This window comes from Miniopterus natalensis, chromosome 21 (assembly GCF_054644295.1).
Source record: "Miniopterus natalensis isolate mMinNat1 chromosome 21, mMinNat1.hap1, whole genome shotgun sequence".
Taxonomy (NCBI): Eukaryota; Metazoa; Chordata; class Mammalia; order Chiroptera; family Miniopteridae; genus Miniopterus; species Miniopterus natalensis.
Genome location: NC_142101.1, coordinates 8,656,235 through 8,672,053, shown reverse-complemented (window position 1 = coordinate 8,672,053; position 15,819 = coordinate 8,656,235). Strand labels below are relative to the sequence as shown.

At 38.5% G+C, this 15,819-nt stretch overlaps 1 protein-coding gene across 1 annotated transcript in view; it reads right to left on the bottom strand.

Annotated features, from left to right (window-relative positions):
- The window catches only part of NUP133 (nucleoporin 133), a 34,461-nt gene extending 18,642 nt beyond the window's left edge, over positions 1-15,819 (bottom strand). Inside the window, exons 1-12 of the mRNA XM_016196033.2 lie at positions 15,569-15,819; positions 13,691-13,809; positions 11,700-11,803; positions 10,453-10,560; positions 8,775-8,909; positions 8,352-8,522; positions 6,882-7,037; positions 6,276-6,346; positions 4,411-4,558; positions 3,869-4,016; positions 2,881-3,038; positions 1,410-1,501 (exon numbers count right to left, since the gene is read on the bottom strand). Of these exons, the coding sequence (XP_016051519.2) occupies positions 1,410-1,501; positions 2,881-3,038; positions 3,869-4,016; positions 4,411-4,558; positions 6,276-6,346; positions 6,882-7,037; positions 8,352-8,522; positions 8,775-8,909; positions 10,453-10,560; positions 11,700-11,803; positions 13,691-13,809; positions 15,569-15,750 (1,592 nt within the window). The 5' untranslated portion in view covers positions 15,751-15,819. The remainder of the gene's footprint in view (positions 1-1,409; positions 1,502-2,880; positions 3,039-3,868; positions 4,017-4,410; positions 4,559-6,275; positions 6,347-6,881; positions 7,038-8,351; positions 8,523-8,774; positions 8,910-10,452; positions 10,561-11,699; positions 11,804-13,690; positions 13,810-15,568) is intronic.

The window sequence follows — 15,819 nt, the reverse complement described above, 5'->3', positions numbered from 1 at the left end:
ACAGTCACAGGAAGCCATACAATGACTACGGTGACTTGCTCCATCATTTAAATTTTGAGATGCCACAAATGTGACAGAATTATCAAAGGAAAACTTGTGCAAGATAAAATCATGGTATTTTAATTCAAATCTTGGCAGTAGGATTGAACACCAAGCAACAGAACAAGATTAAAAGAATACTATTTAAAACAGAACCAAAAAACTGGTCTAATGGTGGCTTCTCCTGGACAAGAAACTAAGCTCAGTAGATCGTTATGATGGCACAGGATTTTAAAATTGTAAAAGCACTATAGAGTCTGTTAGCTCTCTTGTGAGAGTGAAACACTATGAGCTAAGAACTGGGGGACATGGAGGTAGCAAACCCCAAATATTTTTTCAAAACAAACATCTGCTAGAGAAACTAATGATCCTTCATGTATTCCAACTGCAACCCCACTCAATCCTTCACAAAGGAAGAAAAAGAAATTCTGAAATGTTAAGGAATCTGTCTGAAGTCTCGCACAGCTAATTAGTGGCAGAGCAAGGGCAGGATCACAATTTTCCTGAGTGTTTATTCAAATGTGAATGTGCTTCACCTTCTAAGGAAGGTACCAGGACACATAATATGCACACTACATGTCTAGGACTAACTGAAATGACTGAATTCATCTTAAAACCACAACTAGTAGGTCAGTGAGTATAACAGACTGAATGCAATTCTCCTCCTCCCTGTACATACTCCCTGGGTGTGCCCTCCCAATGGGACCACCTCTGTGACTTGCTCAGGCCAATGGGAACTTAGCAGATGTGACCCAAGCAGAGACCCAAAGAGCACTGTGCACAGAAGCTTACTCTCTTGCCACTTCTGGAACCCCGCAATGTAAACAAGACCAGGGCAGCCTGCCAGAGAAGCCACATGAAGCAGCCACAGCCCCCAAAATGTGAGTGAGTCTAGCCAGGACAGCTGGCAGCTGACCAGTAAAATGGCCTTCTAAACCCAATCTCAAACAGCCAGGCCTCAGAATCATGAGCTATATCAAATAAGCCACTAAATTCTGTGGTGATTTTGTACACAACAGAACCCAACTAACAGGCCAAGTCTAATTCCTTTATCACACCGATAAAACATTGTATTTGCCTTAACACATAAAAGATGCCTGCAAGCTGTCTTCATGGTCACCATTTTTAATGGTGCATTTTCATGAAGGGGAGAGGATATGTTACACCATGTTTCCCCCCAGCCTAGCTGGAACCCTCTCATGACTCCCAAGTTCAGAATAACAGTTTGCTAAAGTGCTGAAGTTCAAAAAAACATTTTCTCCTTAATGGAATCATTTCTCCAACTTGCTCCTGCCAGTCATCAAGTAAGTGGCATGCCAGTAAAATGTGTCCTCAGACTTAAAATGAGGCATAATTTTAAAACGTGTTACCTGCAGTATTGCAGAAAAGCAGCTTTGAGCAATCTGATTTTATCTTCCTGGGCTATGATTTCATTCTTTGTAGAAGTATCAAAAACCATACACTGTAAAATAACAAACCATAATTTAGAGATGACGGTATCAGAATAGTCTTAATTATTGGACTAAAAACTGGGCCCACCTATGATAGCAACAACACAGGTACTCCAGCTGTTTACCATCTCTCCATACCAATAGTTTATATACATAAAACATTTACTGGAACAAGATAAAATGCACCAAATAATCAAACAAAGTCCTATAGAAAAGGTACATATAATTGAGGGATTATATTGTGAGTAAAATTATTTGGGATTTCATCATAACCAACACAACCCTACTATGGGTTTGCTCTTATACAACTCATCACAATGTATATTACACTAAGCATAATGGCTGATTCAAGCTTATGGATTTGAAAAATTTTAAAGAAATGGAATATTATAAAACAGCTTTGGAGCATCAGCAATATTACAAAATGCACAGTTATGAAATTTAAAAAAAAAAATCACTACTTTTTGTTGAAACTGTACCAAACTGTTTCAGTTTTGAATTACAGAAATAGTCTATATATTTCACATACTATTCAGTATTGTTACCCCAAACAGTATTGTTTATGTCTCCTATAAAAGAATGATAAAAATCTTATAGATTAGGGCATTTCAGGTTTCAAGATGACAGAAAAATAAAAGTGATGGTTTTCACCCCACTCTCCCTCTCAAAAATCATCCCAAAATAACAAGAAAAAGAAACACAACCAGCAAACATCTGTGATTCGACCCACTACACATAAAGCCAGAAGCCAGAAGCCAGGAGGAGGAATGGCAATGACGGAGCAGAGAGGAGACGAGGCAGACCTCCGTGGTGCAGGGGCAGGTCCTGAAGAGGACTGAGGCCAAGGAAAAGGAAAGAACGTGCGGTCTGTAGAGATCTGACTGTGGGAAAGCTGGGACAGGCACCTATGGAGCTGCTGCAGCGTGTGGGAAGATTCAGCCAGATGTAAGTAAGCAAATATAAAACTAGTCCATCACACACTCCAAGAATCCCATGAAGCAATATAATAAAGGAAATGTAATCAGTACATCACTTGACTCAGTGAACTGTAAATATTCATGCTGTCACTACAATGGAAAAGAAATTATACTGGGATGATAAAGGCAGAAAAAGAAATATGTGACCCAACTCTCAATTTCTATAACAGGAAGTCAATATATTAGGTGAATTAGGAGATAACAATATATGCGTATTACTTAGAAATATAGAAAAAAAGACAAGAAACAGCTAAAAAGACTTAAAAGTAGTTGCTTCTGGCAGAGAGGACAAATGGGATGAGAGAGGTAAAAGAACCAATGTTTTCATCGTAACTTTTAAAACTGTCTGATCTTTTAAACACATTTATAGGAAAGTGTGATAAAAATTTTAAAATCATACAGAACCACATTACCTCATTGCTTGGTCCAGCAACTGAAGATGCTAAAGAATCTTCAAGGTCCTCTGCTAAAACGGACACATTTTCCCTTGAAGTAATAGACACCAACCCGCTGTTTCTAGAAAAGAAGATAGGAACACCGCCACAGGAACCAGCTCCTAAAATACTGTCCCCTAAAAGACAGAAAACACACAATCAATTCCACAGAACAAACGCTTCCTGAAATCTCCCACCCTAGGCAGAAAATCACCTTGACACACTAAGAACACTTTCTTTGCCTTTACAATATCACTCCTACTTTGAACTCAGCTCTTTAATCCCAGATAAAATGCCAAGAATCTGCTGCTATTTGAAGGAGCAGACTCTGTGTCCTTCAGTGCCTTGCAAGACAGCAGCAAGTAACCAAAAAAAATGAAATTTTTCATTCTGTAAAATTAAAAATAAGCCAACTGGGGGTGGGGTGGGGAGGTCTAAGGCTGCTCAGTGCCTTACTTAATGCATCCTACCCACCCAGTCAAGGTTCTCATGCTGGGCCTGGAAAATCTAGGTTCCAGCCTGATGCCTCACCTGGATTCTGCCCTCTGCCCAACCCCTTTAGATAAATATTCTGATTAAACCACCTGATTGGCTTTTTTTCACTCCTGGATGCCTCCCCCCAACACCCGAGATTCTTCTTAGCCAGTGGTCTGGACACACAAAAAGTAACTCACAATAAGTCACTTTAACTAGGAATAAGCAATTAATTCTTAGCAATTAATTCTCCTTCTTGGCCTCTCTGGAGAAATCACCACTATTTTTTAACCATAAATAGGACAGTATGGAAATTCTACTACACTTTTGGCTTTCAGTAGGGTTGTCACTTCAGCTACTATCAGCGTGTGGTACTGAAGTCTCAGTAACACTTGGCGGAATCGTGCTTGAAGCAACACTTAAGGAAAAGAATGAAGACTACTGAGAATGACTAACGAGCTTACTACTGTCGCTTTCTAAATTGCTACTGTACCTTGTGTATCGAAGACAATTTTCTCCTGAGGAGGCGAAAACTTCCCGGTTCCCGTGGAGCACACAAAGACGGCACTTTCACTGTACAGATACGTGGTCTGGTTTGAAAAGTCTGGGACCATCAAGCGACACACAGTCAACTCTTCAGACTGAAAATTAAATTAAAAATTATACTGAATGAGAACTGAAACAAAAAGCTTGTCTGTATGATTTTATAACTTCCATTTTTGTACAATACTGTCTTATAACAATGATAAAATAATTCAATGATTGTCCTTATGAAAGCCTAGACACTATCCAGGAGACGACTTATAAAATATGACAGAATAAGTTTATAATAAACATCAATTAGAGAAATTCACTTGTTGAACTGCAATTAGGAAATTCTGAAAACATTTTCATGGTGATAAGCTGGAAAATAAAATGCAATGTCTAAAACACATCCAAGCCCTGAAGATGAACCTCTCAAAGAATTTGACCCCGCAATGGTTAGGAAAAGAAAACTCAGCATATTATCACTGTGACTTAACTTAGAGATCTTACCTGAAAAGGTGGATTATACTGAGTGACTTCTACAGTTACTGCATCTGACATTTGGTAGCCATTGTCTTCTACCGTTACCAGACAGTAATAGATGAGACATGGACTATCTGCTGGGTGCCACGCTGCTGCCAAAACCAGGAGCCCATCACTAATCAAAGCAAAAGAAAGATCTGCAGTCTCTTTGGAAAGCAGCATTGCTGTTTCTTATATAGTTAAACACTCACTTATCATCTGCCCTAGAAATCCCACTCTTAGATATTTACTCAGGAGAAATAAACACTGGTGTTCACACAAAAACCTGTGTGTACTGTATATTGGACATCATTATTAAAAAGAATCCTCATGTTTGAAAAAACATGAAACTATTTTAGGTTGTAAAGATGGTAAGAAGATAATCACAATTTTGCAAATCAGTAAAAATTTGACAAATTTTTCTGAGTACACATAAGTAATACACTTGAGATTTTAAAAATCTAAACTTGACATCTAAAACGAAGGTCTCTGAGCTTTGTGCCAGTAATAACAACCTAGTAAAAGAACTTATAAGCCTGTTCACTGAAAATATAAGCCTAGGCTGCAGCTCTGGTCAGAATGAGCAACCAGTCAGTGAGTACCAACGAACATCAGGAAGACAAACACTGCTCTTAAACAGAAGAAACTCATGCAGGTGCAGAACACTGCAGGGGTCACCAGACCTCGAGGACAGAGGGTGTGCGACTGGATAACCTGGAGCAAAGGTGGGGAGGAGGGAGAACGGGTGCTGAGTCTCACAGCCTCGTAAGAGTCTTGCTGGCACAACAATACTGGAGAAGAGCCCTGGGTCTGACCCAGCAGAGCGATTCCAAGCCTGTTTCTCTTCTCTGTTCTCAAACCATGTCTCCATTCTGAACACTGTGAAAATGTCCACATCATTTGCCCACTGTGAGCTGTGTCCAACAACAGTTCTAAATTTCTGAAAGTCTGAAAACTGGTAAACTGTATTTAATTAAACTGTTTGTGGAAATTAAATATACACAATTATTTTTACTTCTTTGATAGTTTCTGTAAGTTTTTCAGAAACTATAAAGATGGATCCTACTGATAGCCTGAGACAGAAAAATTACACAGAATTGCAATATCCTTCCAAAAAGCAAGTCCATTTGTTCCACTAAACTAAATTAATCTCAAACACATAAAAACAGTCCTTAGCTTCTGGTAAGTCTGTACCTGAAGGATTACAGCCATGCGTTTGCACTCGTTATGAACTTCCCCACAGAAACCACATTACGCACGGATTTTAAGTTCCACATCACCTTTGGTTTTTAAGCTAAGTAATAACATGGGATAAGTTAGCTTTCTCAGTCTAACCTGGATTTTCAGCACCACTTAGAGTGTTGTTTCTCAGAGGAAATTCATTCTGAGTACTAACCATGGCTGAGTGCTAACTTGTCCCACCAAGAAAAAACCTCACTCAATAAAGCCACAAACATAGGCTTCCTAAGGCTCCTTCGGCAACAGAAAAAGGGCCACAGAAGCGTTCCCGGTATCTCTGCTGAGGAAAGAGGTGACATTATGAGCCCCCACCACTGGGAAAGGCATCTCTCAGCAGTGAAAGAGAAGCTCCAGTTGTGAGAGCAGAAAGGCTGTGTCTCTAACTAGGGGAGACACTAATGTAAGAACACAGCTGAAGGTTGAGAACTGCTTGTATCTCTCAAATGAACTAGCATCTCTAGATAAAGCACACAAAACCATTCAGCAAGGCATAATGGTATGGTAAGATTAGCATTAAAAGAAGATATAGTAAGACTGGTCATCATTTTATAACAAACATCAATTTACTTTCCCCAACAATTACCTACATTCTTTATGACAAATGAATTGCTTACCAGTTTTGCTTCAAATCCAGATACCGAATGTTGACCCCTTCTTTAATAGCTTCATAGTTACTTTCAGATCCCTATGTGAAAACATCAGTAACGTAAGCTCCTTGAGTATAGGAGTTTCTGTTAACCTTTGCATCCCCAGCACCTACTACACTGTCTCATACACAGTAGTAGCTCAAACAATTACTGAATGAGTAATGCATTTTAAAAAGTATTAAGTAGCCTGGCTGGCGTGGCTCAGCAGCTGAGCATCGACCCAGGATCCAGGAGATCTCGGTTCAATTCCTGGTCCGGGCACATGCCTGGGTTGCGGGCTCCACCTCCAGTAGAGGACAGGCAGGAGGCAGCCGATCAATGACTCTCTCATCATTGATGTTTCTCTCCCTCCCTTCCTCTCTCTGAAATCAATAAAGACATATTAAAAAAAAAAAGTATTAAGTAAATCAGTGCATTACAATATTTCTAGAGATTGAATACCCCATTTCTGTGTATCTGATGGCTAAAAACTGTGTATATTATATTATGTTCTTATGAATAAAACAACTAAAGGAACAAGCACTCTCATGTAACCATAAACGTGAATTAGACATGAATATTACTGTTTCTTACCCAAATAGCATCAGCGATGTTTTCCTTCAGGGCTCTGTTGATATCCCAACTATGTACTTGTTTTTCTGAAGACTCATCAAATTCCCATTTATTGATGTTTGAACTTGTCAGACTATAAAAGCTTGATCTCTCTCTATCCCAAAGGACACTTGAAAGCTGTATGGAGGAGGGAAAAGTCAAGCTTACAGATTAAGTTCCAATGTTAATACACTTTTTCTAAAATTCAAATTTTGTATATTTTATGATCCTTAATTAGCATTTCTAGCAGAATTCTTCACTTAGGATTCAAAGGAAGGAAACAGACCTTGAAAACAAGGCAGGATTTCCACAGGCAGAAATATAAAACAGAGGCCCAAGAAGGGCAGAGGTGGGAGGCAGGAAAGTGAAGGGTCTTCAGAGAGCTAGTAGTCCTATTAAACTGGACTGTAGGTTATAACAAGAGGCAAAAATGAGGTTCAAATGAGAAATTAGGGGCACACAGCAGTCTTGAATATAGGTCTGTAACCCTAGTAAGCACGGGAGATATTATCAATGGCTTCTGCACAGCTCTGTGTTACAGGAACACGAACCTGGCAGGAACGTATGGAGTTGGATATATGTGAGTATGTCATTTTGCCTTTTAAGCATACACTTGCTTATGAAGTATAGATGTGTGGTTTTTGTTTTTGCTGCAAAAAGCTTTGTTGTTTCCATTTGGTCCACGGCATGGGAGAGGGCTCCAGGGTGGCTAAAAGGGTGCCTAGTGGTTTCAGGGAGAGGCTCAGGCAAAAGCCAGACATGTTAACTTTTAGGTTCAAAGATCTTTCAAGGAAGCAGAAGACAACAGCATGAAATCAGAGGGAAATAGCGCATTAAAAAGAGGATGTGCTTTCAGCGAAACAGGGCTGGGCATGAATCCGCCACTGAGCAGTTCCATAACCACGGGCAGTTTACTTGGTCTCACTGAAGCCACTTCCTCATCTGCAGATTGGAGAGAAAGCCCTTTACATCTTAGGTTGTAAAACTTACACGAGGTAACAAACACCGAGGACCCACCAGAGCAGGTGCTCTGAATGCTGGCACCCATCCCTCTCCCTCACTGCTCTGGAGTTCGAGGGAGCCCAGCAATAGATCTAGATTAGAGTCATCCACACAGAGCTGGAGCCACGGGACTGGAGAACACAACTGGCTAAGTCCAAAAAGCAAAATTAGTCCCTACACACATTTACACTTTTACATACTAGTTTTAATTCAAAGAATGCACTATAAGATAATCAGTGTGCCTTAAGGATGTTAATGTTACAGGGTAGGTGAGGTAGTTAGTATAAACTCATTTGATCTTCATATTAAAAATGTTTCACTGAAAAGATCAAGGCTTTATTTCATGTACACTACTGTTTATATGGAAGCAACACCAACTTCATAGGAAATGTCCAACTTATTGATTTCACTAAGAAACAAGCTTATAAAACAGTTACTTTGTCAACTTACTATGAGATCACTACTAGGAGATAAAATTCCCAAAAGAGAAGAAACCTTCCGACCAATCCCTGAGAGCACGCCTTGCCCCTGAGGCAGGATGCGCTGATGAATCTTTCCTAAGTTTTCAGGTGTCAGCCGAATCAGCTGGCTTCCCGATGAAGACAAAATAAAACTTCCTCCCTGTGAACAAATATTGTGAAATTAATTCCGGTAAGCATCTAAGACTAAGGTCAAGAAAATTAGCACAAAATGCTTTGATACAAAGGAAAATCATCTATATGTTAAAACAAATCTAAAAGAATAAAAAAAGAAACAATGTTTAAAATCATTTACTTATGAATCCATTCACTTAATATTATTAATTCTACATAGAAAAACTTCTGTTGTAGTTTTTAATTGCGTATTTTTTTCTGAAGAATATTCACCATATACCTGCACTGCTGTTAGGAAATTGTAAGTCTTATCACCTCCCAAATCTACAAAAGTCTCTGTGTAGATGTCTTCACCAGCAAGACTTGGCCAATACCGAATGGATCCTTCTCTGGTGGCAACCATGACAGCAACAGACTGAAAACAAGATCATAACACTTAGCAATCATAATAAGACGACCTCATAACTGGGAGTCTAATGGAACTTATATTAAAAACCAGGACAATTTATATTTGATTAGGAAAAATCAGAAATTAAAATTCCCTTTTCTATTTTAAAAATTATCATGCAGTAAAATTGAATTTTTTTCTTTTGTTGCACAATTGTATGAATTTTAACATGCTTAGACTCATGTTAACTACCACTACACAATAAGGTCACAGAACAGTTCCATGAACCCCCAAAATTCCCTAGACCAATTCCTTTATAGTAAGGCTCTTCCCCCATCCTAACTCCTGGCAACCACTGTTTCCATCATTACAGTCTAATCTTTCCCAGAATAGCAAACAAATAAAATCATATAGAATGTAACCTTTTGACACTGGCTTATCTCACTATCATAATGTATTTGAGACTCATTCAGGTGGTTGTGTCAATAGTTCATTCCTTTTTACTGCTGAGTAGTATTCCATTCCATCGCTGAACCAGTTTGTTTATCTATTTACTTGCTAAAGGACATTTGGGTTGTTTCCACCTTTGGCTATGATAAATAAAGCTGCTATGACATTAAGCAGATTCAGTTTTAACTGTTCTAAGGTAAACAGCCAGGAATGGATTTGTTGGGTCACATGGTTAAGTATATTTTAACCTTGTAAGGCAGTGAAAATCAAGTGGCTATACCATTTTTGCATTCCCACCAGCAACGTATGAGTTCCAGATGCTTCACATCCTTGTCAGTACCTGGCAGTGTCAGTATTTTTTATTTTAGCCATTGTAATAGGTGTGTAGTGGTATCTCATTGTTGTTTTGATTTGCATTTCCCTAACGGCTAATGACGTGAACATCTCGTGTGCTTGACGTCCGTATACCCTTTGATAAAGCATCTGTTCAAGTCCTATGCCATTTTTAATTTGGCCTGTTTCCTTACTAAGCTTCGAGAGTTCTATGTAGTGGATACAAGTCTTTTGTCGGGTATTTGATTTACAAATATTTTCTCCCAGTTTATAGCTTGTCTCTTCATTTTCTTTTCAGTGTCTTTGGCAGAGCCAAGTTTTTAATACTGATGAATTTATCCATTTTTCTTTTATGAATCATGCTTTTGGTGATTTCCAGGAACTGCTCACCTAAACCCAGGTCATACTGATTTTTTTCTGTTTTCTTCTACAAGTTTTATAGTTTTACATTTAGATCATGATTGTCTTTGAGTTAATCTTTGTATAAGGTATGAGGCTCAGGGGGAAATTTTTTTGCATAAGGATGACCAATGGTTCCAACACCATTTACTGAAAAGACCATAATTATTCCACTGAATTGTTTTTGAACCTCTGTCAAAGACCACAGGGCCACCTTTGTGTGGTTATCTATCCTGTTCTGTTCCACTGCCCTATGTGTCCATCTCTTTGCTAATACCAGTGTTTTAATTCCTTTAAAGTTATGTCTCAATTAGGTCAGACAGTCCCTCCAAATTTAGAAAGCCCTTATTTGAAAAAAATTATTTCAATAAGCATTTAAGTCACCTACCTGAGTAGAATGTGCTTCACCTGAGGCAGCAGGGTAGGAGAGAGCTACCAAGTTGGCGCTCCAGTGGAAATCACTGGGTGGCAGCTGAAGTTCTTTGCAAACAGATAACTGTAGAACAAAGCCAAACAAAAGAACTTTCACATCAAATCCAATTTTTTGAATATGCATCTGACTTCACTATTGTCTTTCTCTGCATATTTTACATTCTGATTCATTGCTGGAAATATCATTCTATAAGTACTTTCTTCTCACAATTTTTGATAGGGCTTTCAGCAATTTTAAAGCAAAGTTTCTTAAGAGATATAAAATCAGGAAAACTTAAGAGCTAGACCAGACTCTGAATATCAACTAGTTCAGTCTCTTCCCGGACTGAAAAAAGGTCTATTGGTTAAGAGAAATATGTAGGCTTCCTAAAGAATTTTCCCAGTCTAGTCTTGACTTGGTTATTTGACATTTAAAATTAGCATGACTACAGAGTAATTATAATAAGTTGCCTAGAAAATATTTCTTAGACTCAGCCGAATATCAGGCTCCCTCATAGGGGTCATGCTAACTCATCATGCCCCCCAAGACTTCTCCCTCGCCTATGCTCCTAATTACAAATACAGTTTTCTAGGCAGCAACAATACAGGGGACAGGAGATGTGAAAAGTTTAGGTACACAGGAGTCCCAAGTTCCCACAGAACAATGGCCTAGTGATGAATAAGTGGTGCAGGAGAGTATGATCTGGAACAGACAGAAAAAGAGGTTGCTGAGGCTAAGTTACTAGACATACAAATGACAACCTCTGTGTGAGAAATGAACAACTGGAAGTTAAACTAGCAATGGTAAAAAGTGGCATCATTTTTTCCTATTTTATTAAGCATCATTAAGTAGATTCAGTGAAACACAGTCCCTACCTTCTTAGAAATAAACTGAGTTCATTAATTTATGTGATGACATTTAGTCTTAGACTTCATTAGGCAGACTGATTAGCATGACATTCATTAAAAATTTCAATGTCTCTAATTTTATTAAATGTAAATAACATGGATTATTTAAAAATTATTAAAGGGGAGAAACTTTATTACTAATACACAAATGTGTATGCATGCTCAGTATTTTATAGACTATGAAAATGCAAATCCATTAATGCTTGAATAGATTCACATTGTCCTCCCAACAACTCTGAAAATTTAGGGTAAAAATTAAAAGCTAGTCGGTTCTCCTCTCCTCTATCTCCTTTTATCTCTCTAAAGAGCCATTACCTTAGAAATAGGTGACAAAGCAATCTTCCAAACAATGAGTTTGTCTTTGCAGACCAGACAAGCCCATCCGCCTTCATCTATGTTAACAGTCAGCTGGTCATCATCTAAATAAAAATATAAGGTACATAGTTCATTTTAGCATATGAATAAAGCAACTTAAAATTTTCTTTTACCAAAATCTCTTTTATTACCATATTCTTCACCAAAAAAATATTATCACTCAAGAAAAAGATTCATTCACAACAAAAAATACTCCTGAATATAATTCAAGAGTTATCAATATCCAAAACAAGAGATCCATTTGATTCTGATAACCACTTTTAGAAATATACCTAAAGACAAAAAGTAGATGCTGGGCCTAGGTTTAATACTTCTTAATTTTTCTTATAAACACATATCTCACTTTCCGTAATACTTAACACTCATAATTTTATTCTGATAAAGCAACACAAATAATAAAGCTTCCACTTAACTACACAAAACATTTCAAGGAAAAATCATGTTTCTTCAATAAAACATGATTTTCAAAGAAGAGGTCTTTGAAAGTATGATAAATTACTTCATTATATGGAGACATAAAGGGTTATGTTCCCTATTAAGTGACAAAACCTAAATTAGCATACTGTTCTTTTAAGCATTAGTGGTAAACCTCCATAAACATGTTAACAGCTCTGGAAATTTAATCAATTTGACTATGCTCTTTGTTGAAAGGGAAGTTAAAGAGGCAAAATAAAAGGAATCAATAATGTACAAGCTAAAATATCAAATTATGCCCAGGCTAAGTGTGGATTTTTGCTGAAGTGGATGGAATATCTACTTAATATTTTTTCCCCTCTACTGGTGAGCCCTAACTTAACACACAGCACTTGGCAGGTTTTCATGTGGGGAAGAGTTCTTCAAGTTTACACACTGCTTCAGTGTATACATCCTCACTTCCAGGGACTTTTGCACTGTTTGCTAGTAACATAGCTTGGTGGCATGAACCAGGAGTAAGTTACAAGGTTTTAACATATGATACACACTATATATACTTTTAGAGGCGAAAAATATGTATTATATATATTTAAAACAGAAACAATGCATGGTAGAGGTTAGCAGAAGTTTAGTTGTCTGGAAACTGTACCTGAAGCTCCCAAGGACTTAACAGTCAAGATGTGCAAGTGCAAGTTGATGAGAAATATTCCTTCCTCTAGAATGGAGTACTTTAAACTTTTCTGACTGTCATTCACAGTATGAATACATTTTACATCATGATGCATTCACAAACAATTTAAATAAAACAAAACTTACGTTAACATTATATGAGATGTACTCTGATATTCTGCATTCTATTTTATTTCATTTTTAAAAAAATGCTAGTTATAAATCACTGAACTGATTTCAATACAGTTTGTAAAACAACATTCCAGAAAATCACAAAGATCTAGAATTGAATTCTTAATAAAAATGACTTAGGCGGATCACTGAAGATGCTCTGAACTTTGCTCTTCCAGTCAACAGACCCTCATCCTTAATGTAGCCTCTCTGAGGCTTGTGTGGACTGCATCTTCCAACTTCCCCTCTACTTCTCTGCCGATAGAATCTTCTAAAGGTACACCACATAACATCACGAATTTGTTGTTAGTCTCTGGGATACTATACAAGATCCAGAAATAGAGCTAAGACTTGATTTTACTGTACTATTAAACATGAGGCACTAATTTGGCTTTTTTAAAAGCTAAACTTCATATACTCAATTAACTTTTGAAATTGGATTGAGTTTTGCATATGCAGTACTTACAACCATTAAAGATCTAATTTGACTGTGCTAAAATGAACTTATTCTGCTTCTAAAATTTATTATATATCTCAATTACAATGAAAAGCCAAATAGGTTACCTTTCTTCCCATTTAGGTAAAGGTATATCAAAGAAAGCACAAATTTCAATCTCCATGCTAGAACTAGGCTCCATTTGAATTGCTAATAGGAGGAAATGGAAAATGATACCCACCTTCAGCCAATGCTAGGACTTCCATGACTTTAACAGGAAGAGATGATCCAAACGTTTTCACATCATAGTTCATAGCCTCAGTTATGGAGTGATGTGGGAACATTCGTGTAGGTGTTCCTCTTAAAAGAAAAAAAAAGGCACCATATTACTTCACCATAACTTAAATTTTCCATTATCCTAATTTTTATGTATACATTTTCACAATAGAGAGAAGAGCTTTGATAAGCAAGAAATATGAAGTGGAACAGTGAAAAAAACCTCTGGCTCGAGTATTTGGTGTAATCAAATGTATTTTTCATTAAAAAAAAAACAAACTGACAGGATTTAGAAAACCTTGGCCTCAGACTCTTAAACTCTAGTTTAAGAGTGTGCCATTCACTTAAACTCTTTATAACTCCACTTCCTTAGCTGTGAAATAAGAAGGTTCGACTAGATCAGTGTTTTACAAATTGTGGGTAATTTTGAGCGGCTCGATCAATAAACATTTTTGAAAAAAAACCCACAGAATATAAAATAGAGTTTACCATACACTGTGGTCAAAAAAGTTTTACAAACTTTGGATTATATTTTCTTTAAGCTCTCATCACCACTAGAATTACAGGAATCTACCAGATCTGTATAATCAAGCAAGAAACGAAATGGGTCATGAGTATCTGCTGTTACCTGGTCTTCAATACAGCAAATACAGCAGTAGAAATTGTATTTTATTCTCACCTTCATTTTAACATTCAGAAAAATAATGTAAAGTTACCAATTTAAAAGTTATTCTATCTCTTATCATATGAAGATTAAATGAGGAGACACAAATACAGAGTAGTCGAGAGCTTTGTTTACCAAAAGAGTATTGTAACAAAGGTTTTTCTTTAAATGATCACCAGAAGGTAAGAGGAAATTTCTTAAAAAACATTAAATAAAGTACAACTTTTATTCTGTCTTTTCTAAAAGGAGAGGAAACACTAACAAGATCAGCACTCTGAAGGGCACTTTTCAAATGCAAAAGTCAAGGACACTATGTATTCTTTTGTAAAAAAATCATTTCTCCTTTAAAATACTGCAGAATTTCACCTGAAACTAATACGAAATAATACTGAATGTAAACTGTAAGTGAAAAAATAAAATAAAAAATTAAAGTACTGCAAAATTTTATAGATAAATTTTACTGTAAGTGCAAGAACCAGTATTACCGTTTTCCTACAGGGGAAAATTCATTTTTGATAGAGGAATTCAAAGGAAACTATTCAGAAACATGTCACCTTCTGCTAAAGTTCTAAATTAGTTATGAAAGGGGAGTGGTGTGGCCCACTGAAGTGGACTGGTGCGCCAAGTTTTTATTTGGTAACAAAAGCCTTTCCCTATTAACTTAGTTACAACTTAGCTCCTGTAGCTAAAAGCCCTTTATACTTCCAATCAGCAGACAATAACGGCAGCTGGTACGCTATGCACTATACAAGGACCTTCCAGCGCTGCAGGTCCTCATTCCCACCATCACTTTGTGTCTGCGTCGTGGCATCTCACACGGACCCCTCTGGCCTCGGTGCAGCAGGCTGGGGACGGGTATTTTCGCCATTTCACAGAGGAAGGGTCTTGAGACACTTACACCGGATCACAGGGTAGCGAGAGGGAGGGAGGGAGGTGACCACTGATTCACACCCAGTGTGTGCTTCACCTCTACACAGAGATAACTCCCTGGAAAGTGCGACGCGGAGGCCCAATGAACGAGCTACGGCGAGGCTGAGAGCCCGCAGCGGTGCCGCGGCCCGTTTTCCCGGTACTTCGGCGTTCGCCGGGGGCGCCTCAGGTTCCGGAGGCTCTACCCGATGAGGCCCGCCGAGGCCGTAGCCTGCGAGCCGCCAGACCCCACCGGGGACGGCCACTTACCGCGAGCTCAGCGAGCTCCGCCGGCCCACCGGAGAGAAGAGCACCGGGGAGCTGACTGCGGACCCCATGGGCAGACCCTTCCTGCCGGTCGTCCGCGGCGTGGAGCCCGGCCCGACTCCGCCCAGCGGGCCCCTTCGGGATCCAGGCCCCGGGGTCCGCGGAGAGGAGACGGCCGAGAACATGACGGAAAGAAAAAGCTACAGAGAGCTCGTGGGTTGCGGCCGTGGGGGCTGAAGCTCGGCCCGCGCGCG